Here is an 8,314-nt window from a genome sequence, read left to right on the forward strand (position 1 = left end):
TTTAGACAAATATATAACCTATAAGACAATTATTATATTTAACTATAGAATAGAAATTAAATTTATGGATGTTACAACTGTTTTATTTTACAATTTTATTCTTAATAAACATTTTATAATTATCAATTAACCAATAAGGATTTAGCAACCTCAACAAGATACGTCGAATGAAGTAGGTTTGGTGGAACTCCATGACTAAAGTCAAATGCAGTGGCGCACCCAGAGGGGTTTTGGGGGTTAAAACCCCTCCCAGGGCATATAAAGAATAGTAGGAAAATGTATTTAAATTGTCTTTAACAAACTATACAAAAAAAATTCTGTGCCCAAGCCAAACCCCCCCCCCCCCAGAGGAAAATTTTAGGTGCGCCACTGGTCAAATATGACATTATTTTGTAATAATTATTTAAAATAGTTTAAATTCAAACAAATTAGGGCAGTGCATTAATATTTTAACTGATTTCTGTGTAATTTGTTTAGGTATAAAATGAATTTAAATTGTTTAGTATTAATTAAATATAGTTTATAATTTATTATTATAATAAATCTTCGTTTGGAAATTGTGATTTTTATTTTTAGCAAAAACTGGGGTTTTAGAAAAAGTATAGTATGTAACACGTGCAGAAAGCTAATTTCTCACTCGTTTGAATTGCGGTACGAGCGCAAGCGAGTGCTCGCTTGCGCTCGTACCGCAACTTCTTAAACTCGGGAGAAATTATAGTACCTTTCTGCACAATATACTATTCTATTATTAGAGCTAAGGGTTGTAATAATAATACACGGTAGTGTGAAATTTAGGTGTAACTTGTAAAGGGAGCTTCAGATAAAATTAATGATATATTTGAAAGGTCGAACCCGCTTATTGGAATACCGGTTAAAGGAATATCCCGGTTTAAGAGATAGAAATTTGAGGTCCCAAAACGTTTTTACTAGGCTTATATGATCGGTTATTAGAATAGGGCTTTTCATTCACAGTCATTTGTTTCGAGCTTCTGTCATGTGTCACATAATATTAATATATCTACGACATACGTTAAATTATTGGTATATACAATAATACAAACCAAAGACGTATGACGTAGATATATTAATATTATGTGACATATGACAGAAGCTCGAAACAAATGACAATCGATGAAAAGCCCTATAACTCTGTTATTGAGACACGGTTAAACACAGTATAGATAATTAGGGAATCCAACGATCTGTCAAACTATTCCAATATGTCTGGCGATTGGCATGCAATACATTGAAAGCATATGATAAATATTGTTTTTTAAGTATTTAAAGTAATTTTCGTATATTTATATCCGCCTAAGTATTGCTAACATACTTCTGTGACATAATAAAAAATATTGTTTACATCAATAAACTAGAATAAGTACTTAAAAAGTTTTATTTAACTAAGTAATTTGGAAGGTTGAAGAAAGGTAGGTTAACAAATTTTATATTTCAAAGTTTAATAATAAATTATATTAAGCATCCCTAAAATAGATTTTTTACTTATGTATTTTATTATTTTAGGTTAGTTAGTAATAGCTATGCCACTAACATGTATTGTAGTGAACTGTGGAAGCAGGTCGAAAAGGGATAAAGTATCTTTTTTTGCTATTCCCAAACCACTGAAGTTTAAACATGCTATCCACTTGAATGAATTAACTGTTAAACGCAGAAAAAAATGGATAAGGGCCATACGAAGAGCAGACCTGACAGAATCAAAATTAAAATATCAAAAAGTGTGTTCCAAACATTTTATTCAAGGTTTGTCAATAATTTTCTATAAAGAAATAATATTAATCTTAATATATTTCAATAAAATATTGTAGGTGCCGTGGCAGTTAGTAGGCATTCGCATCGGGTAAAATTTTTTGGAAAATATGAAAATATACATTGTTTTAAGCTATTTTCCCAAAAAATTTTACCCGATGCGAATGCCTACTAACTGTGTATCTACGTTATATAATTTTGTTTTAGGACAACCTGCAAAACTTGAAGATGTAAATGATCCTGATTGGATACCAACCCAAAATATGGGTTACTCTAGGGGACCTGTAAAACGAAAGCAGGACATTGAAAGACTGGAAAGAGTAAAGAAAAGATCTTCCACAAAGGTTTCACAAGAGGACAATGATACATTTATTGAGGTATACTAATTAAAAGAGAATGTCATTAACTTTAAATTGATTTGGAATTAAGGGGATCCGTACAAAGTTTCGGCTACAATGCTATTTAAATCGGATTCATTCTTTTCAAAACCTGAGAAAACTAATAAGTATTTTTGAAAAATTTAAATGCAGAATGAAAGATTACTTTATTACCGAGGGCGAAAGTCCCTGAAAACTTTTATGTTTATTTTAATAAGTTACAGGGGTGAAAAACTAAGAGAAAATGTAGTGTGTTTTTTATTTTAAAGTATCTCATTCAAAAGAAAACTTTTTATTTATTCTAAGGGACTTTCGGCCCTTGATAACAATTTAGTCTTTCATTCTGCATTTAAATTTTTTAAAAATATTTATTTGTTTTTTCAGGATTAAAAATGGTGATATTTTCCAAATCGAACATTCGTTATCTTTATCATACAACGCACTGAGTCGAATAGAATATGGTGATAAGACAGTGACAATTTTAAATATTTGACATGGCATCAGGAATATTTTGAGTTATTGATTAAATAATATTGATAGTGTATTTGATGAATAATTGATTAAAGACGTGAACTTAATAAAAAGTTATTTATTGTTTATTATTTATGGAAGATCCAGGCGGGGAATACACCAGTATATATTCTGTGATCCAAGTATTTTGTTGTTACAGATGTTCAAAATTGTAAGCGTTCTATAGTAACAATATATTATTAAAAAATCACTTTTGCTCGATTGGGTGTTAGTTTTTGTTGTACAATATATAAATTATTACAATCACTGAATACATAGCTAGTGAAAAAATTATCATATTAATTAACTGAATTAATAATTTAAGCCATTATGCAAGTAACAGTTATCCAAGAACTTTCAAAAGCCATATTTTTAAAGTTAATGATGACATTGTCAACTAATGTTTACATATCCATACCAGTGAGAATTTTACTACACATAATTTGTCATGTAAAGACAGAAAAGGTAGGGATAGCAGTAAAATATTTGCGCTTACACTCTTAAAGGGAATTTTAATTATAGAGATCAGTGTATAATAGTCGACAGTACATGTAAAAACCTTAATTACTCTGTTACCAATGTTGTATTGTGAAGACATTATAAAAGATCTAGGTATTCAGTTTGACTCACAACTAACCTTCAAGATTCGTATAAATGTAAAGTATATGATTTTATAATAAGAAACTGTCATAAGTTTGATATTTTGAAATTAAAACTGTTGTATTTTTGCTTAATTCTGTTAAAGCTTGCATATGGTTCCACTATAAGGATCCCAATTTATAATCAATTATGTTTGTTACAGAATGAAAACAATACAGTAAGTGAAAGTAACACTACAGCAATGTATGAAGACAGTACTGGAACCGAAACTCAAACTGAGTTAACCTCAGATGATATTGAACAGATGGCTCAACAATTAAAATTTGCAAATAAAAAAATTGACGAGTTGACTCGCAGAATTAATAAGACCATTTTAAGTTTCGAGTCACTAGAAACGGACAATCCGAAATGTTTATATTATACCGGTTTAAATTTTTCTGTTTTGAAGTCAGTATTTGACAGAATTAAACCATTTATTCCATCATCCTCAGTAACTGTTTTAGATCCCTCTCAACAATATTTGTTGACATTGATGAAAATGAGACTTAATCTAGATTTTAAATATTTGGCCTACCAATTTGGCATTTCTCAATCAACATGTTCCACCTATTTTAATACCATCATCTCAATAATGTATCAAAGATTTAAAAATAGCATAAAATGGCCAGATCGGGAAATTATTAAAAAAAACATGCCTTCTTGCTTTAGAGAAGTCTTTCATGATAAGACCACAATTATCATTGATTGCTTTGAGGTGTTTATCCAAAAACCAGCTAGTTATTTAACCCAGCAGCAAACATGGTCAAACTATAAACATCATAACACAGTTAAATTCCTTATTGGAATTACTCCCCAAGGCTGTATTTCATATATCAGTAAAGCATGGGGAGGAAGAACATCAGATAAACAAATAGTAGAGCTCTCTGGTTTTTTGGATAAAATAGAACCCCAAGATATTGTGATAGCAGATCGAGGTTTTTTAATAAAAGAATTTTTAGATGTGTTACAAGCAAAGCTAGTAATTCCAGCTTTTACCAAGGGGAAAAAACAATTGCTTCCACTAGAGCTGGAAGAAACTAGAAACATTGCACAGGTTAGAATCCACGTAGAAAGAGTTATTGGCTCCATTAAAAATAAATTTAATATTTTTTCAGAGCCACTTCCGATTTCTATGTTAACCCATGTTACTGATGGTATAAATATAGTTGATAAGATAATTTTTATAGCATGTGTTTTGATTAATTTATGCCCTCCTATTGTTCCAATTTAATTAAATTTAACCTATTTCACCAGATTGTCGCCTTTTTAGTATTTCTTTTAATAATTTTTGGTACACATCTGAAGTGTCACTACGAAAAACAATCAATGACACCTTTGGCCAAAACTAGGATATATATATGCCATGTTGTCGAGGTTGTCAGTTAGTTTTGAATTATAAATAGCTACAGCAAGAAAACTTGCATTGTTTCAGACAAAATCAAACAAGCTTATATTTTTCTAAAACTTTTTTTGTTGGTTTTTAAATATGTTAAAGTAAAAAGTTCTACTCACAGATTTGGCCGCTAATTGTTTAAAGAATTAAAACTCTTTTGTATACTTAAATAATTTTAAAAATATTGAATTCATCATTTTACAAATCTTTGTTGTGGGGAAGCTTGCAGTTCTGATGATCTATTGTTGTTAAAACATTTTGCTTTATGTTGTAAAGTACTTTATAATCAACTATTTTCAATGGGAAATAAGCCACAATTTTACCAAAAAAATGATTTTATTAACGTTTCGACGCCCAAGTCGGGTGTTGTCAAAATACAAAATATTAAATTAAACAAAAATGTTATTGCTTAGTAAAAAATTCTTCTAATAATTTATTTAATCTGACTCATTTATATCAGCAATTCAGACATGGATTATACATTTTAATGAAGAAGACTTTAAAATGATATTGCCAATATTGATGAGTTGCGTTCCTGGGACGACTTTACTAAAAGATAGTAAATCATAATATTATCATTCGAAAGTGGTAGGTTTATTGGTCAAAAGGTGGAGAATAAAAGACAAAGACTTCGGCTACTTCATCTATTTATTGAAGACATTTTTGTTCACTAATTAGTGAACATTACCAGTTCATCTACAAATGAGTTTGATAAATAACAAACATCCATAGAAAAAAAGCAATGCAACTAGCAAGTTGTAAGTAAAGCAGCTAGTGAAACGAACCATTGAGAAATGTAAAATACAGACATTAAGTTTGTAAAGAACTAAGTACAGTTAACAATTTAAAAGCCAATACAAGAGCAAGAGATCATGTAGTAACATAATGATTGCATAAAAAAATTGCAAAAAATGTGTTCAACTAGAACGAAAATAATGTCCAGAATTCAACAATTCCAGACAATAATTTGCATTCAAATGATTTAATTTTAACTTTAAGTAGCATTCTTACAATAATGACTGTGGCTAGCGTATATTATTTATGTACACCTCATTGGTTGTTTTTGTATTTTGATATTAATAAAAAATTTGTGACAATTTTAATGAAAATAAATCATATGAAAACTGAAAAGAATGTATTTATTTGATGTTTCGGAGACTGACCTATATCAACCGTAGAATGAATTGTAAAAATATTAAGGAAACAAAGTTTCAAAATTTCCTCTTAAAAGTATATGTATACTATGGTACACTGTACTTTTGTATGTATATATGGAATAAACATGGCTCGAGGGAAACTTTTGAAGGTCCAGAACCTTTCTGTGGCATCACTAATGATGCTACGAAAAATGAGGTTCAGAAATGGCTGATAAAGAATCATCAATAGAAAAGGAGAACCACTCAAGTTCAAGTCTAGACTAAATAAAAAAAAATAATCAAGAATATTAATAAAAAACTCAAACAGTTTCATGAACCTCAATAAACGAGAGATGAAAACGGTCACTGAAATGGTGACAAGTAAGGTGAATGAACCATGGTGCAGAAAGTGCGAAATGGAAGAAGAGAGTGAATGGACTCAATAATGATTATGAAAATAATGGAAACATGAACCATTAAAATTTTATGTGGCATAATCATGAAATAGTTTCTGGTTGCATATTGAACATGTCCACCTAGTTTTGGGTTTTTCTAATAAATTTACACACCCAATATGGAACCAGAAAATATTACAATTCTCATATGAGCATTGAACCATAGGTTGGCCATCATCGACATTATTGCAAAAACACCACTTTGTTATATTGCCACCTGGTACTCTGGAAGTGTAATAACGTCCTAAAAGTTCAGGCATAATTACTTTTGCATGAAAATTTAGGACTTTATCTTTAATTTCTTCCCAAAATTTTATGTCTGGTAAAACTCTTTCGATAAATATAAAATTAGGACACCAGACAACAAAGTCACAATAATTAAGTTTACAAATAAATATTTGTGCTTGCACCTGGTAATAGTACTTATGTTTTTTATTCATTTTTACTGTACCAGTTTTATCACATTCAAGACAGGAGTCCTTTCGACTTGCATACTCCTGTAAATTTCCATTTTCTCGAAGAGAAAATGGACACTTTTCTTCTAAGGTACCCGCAGCACAACAGTCACAATACACAAATCCATCAGGTGAGGCACCTAACTGAGGCCATTTCATGCACACTACCAAGCCAATTGTATTCACTATAAAGTCTCTATGATTCCTGCTAGTTTCTTTTTTATAAGCATCAATTGCCAGCTGTTCGTGATTTATCCCCCATCTTATTGCCCTTGTAGAAATTTTGCGAGGGTAACATATTGATTTGATCAAAGATAGGGATGGTTTCTCCACATTGGTTCTACAGACATCTTTAAAAATTGAAGCTGTTACTCTACCAGTCCTTTGTCTATACCACTCTGCACATTTCCTTTGGTCCTGTGTCTTATCTTCTATTTCTCTTCGTATATTCTGGGTTACCTCCATTTTACATTTCATACCTAGTTGAATGAGATCATCTAGAGGCATTTTTTCATATTTTTTATGGTACACATTAAAAAGGACTGGTATACTAACTTTTTCATTATTTTCATCTGACAGTTGTGACGCAAATGGCTCTACATGCCTCATCAAAACAGCGTCACAATTGGAATTTTGCAATTCTTGCAGCAAGTCCAACATTTCGCTATCATCCATTGGAGGAATTTCCTTATAATTTTTTTCTTCTATCACTTTCCCCCAGTCTAGTGAAGCAGCTTCTATTGGATGTGTACCACTTTGCGTTGGAACTGGCCAAGTTGATTTGACATCTGTACACGCTACATTCTTTTCATTTTTCTGCTGCTTCAAATATGCTGCATGCTCTGCAGCGTACAAAACTGCTGTAACATGGCTACATACTTCCCCAAGACCTGCCATGCAAGTACAATGCGCAGTACAAATACTACCACCTGTTTCAGCGATAATCCAAACTCTTAATTTGGTTTCTCTAGCTCTCATTGAATGCTGCACCTGAAACAAAAAAATTAAATCAATTATCAAGGCAATCAATTATATTAAACCCTAAGACTAAAAAGTAATCTCTTTAATATTGATTATTAACAAATCAGGTATTTTTTCTTAAAAAATTTGAAATACAGGTACTACTCTTACCTTGCCTATTAAAAGCACCAGATCATTAATAACTTTAAAACCCACTTTTTCTACAAAGCCAGACTTGAAATATTTGTAAGCTGCTAAACTTTTATAAGCTCTCATTTGTTCATGGGTATAAAAGCTGTGGGCTGTGAGTAAAAACAATATAGGTCAGAATGTCCATGGAAGCTATTGGTGGCACATAGGTAAGTCCATAATCAAAATCGACTTCACTTAGAGCATATGGATCACAGTTAAGTTGTTTGATTTTGTCCAAATATCTATCTGCGGCTTCAGGAGAGCTTATTCTTAGTTGGTCCAAATACGAACTTTCTTTTAAAGCCATATTTGTAATAAAAACAAAAGTCCGACTCTCACAAATAATATTGCAATGTTGTCTTGAAAAAGACAGTTTTTCAAAGGGTACAAGTAACTAAATAAAACAATTTTAACACCAATTCTACAACGAAAA

The 8,314-nt window shown here is 30.9% G+C and overlaps 2 protein-coding genes across 2 annotated transcripts; one reads left to right on the forward strand and one right to left on the reverse strand.

The window, feature by feature from the left end:
* Positions 1–1,163: 1,163 nt before the first annotated feature.
* Positions 1,164–5,817, forward strand: LOC126880882 (uncharacterized). The gene is made up of 4 exons (XM_050644956.1): positions 1,164–1,427; positions 1,522–1,758; positions 1,972–2,141; positions 3,454–5,817. Exons 2-4 carry the CDS (start codon positions 1,539–1,541, stop codon positions 4,519–4,521), a joined length of 1,458 nt encoding a protein of 485 aa, XP_050500913.1. The 5' UTR covers positions 1,164–1,427; positions 1,522–1,538; the 3' UTR covers positions 4,522–5,817.
* On the reverse strand, positions 5,314–8,106 carry LOC126880876 (uncharacterized). Its single transcript, XM_050644949.1, has 2 exons — positions 7,861–8,106; positions 5,314–7,719 (listed from the first exon to the last, which is right to left on the reverse strand). The coding sequence occupies exons 1-2, from the start codon at positions 7,963–7,965 to the stop codon at positions 6,304–6,306; spliced, it is 1,521 nt and encodes a 506-aa protein (XP_050500906.1). The 5' UTR covers positions 7,966–8,106; the 3' UTR covers positions 5,314–6,303.
* Between the last annotated feature and the right edge of the window lie 208 nt (positions 8,107–8,314).

The sequence above is a fragment of the Diabrotica virgifera genome, chromosome 1, assembly GCF_917563875.1.
Source record: "Diabrotica virgifera virgifera chromosome 1, PGI_DIABVI_V3a".
Taxonomy (NCBI): Eukaryota; Metazoa; Arthropoda; class Insecta; order Coleoptera; family Chrysomelidae; genus Diabrotica; species Diabrotica virgifera.

Coding starts and splice junctions, on each gene's coding strand:
- LOC126880882 (XM_050644956.1), top strand. CDS start 1,539: ATGCCACTAACATGTATTGTAGTGAACTGTGGAAGCAGGTCGAAAAGG. Junction 1,759..1,971: donor TTCCAAACATTTTATTCAAG/GTTTGTCAATAA, acceptor ATTTTGTTTTAG/GACAACCTGCAAAACTTGAA. Junction 2,142..3,453: donor ACAATGATACATTTATTGAG/GTATACTAATTA, acceptor TGTTTGTTACAG/AATGAAAACAATACAGTAAG.
- LOC126880876 (XM_050644949.1), bottom strand. CDS start 7,965: ATGAGAGCTTATAAAAGTTTAGCAGCTTACAAATATTTCAAGTCTGGC. Junction 7,720..7,860: donor TGGTGCTTTTAATAGGCAAG/GTAAGAGTAGTA, acceptor TTTTTGTTTCAG/GTGCAGCATTCAATGAGAGC.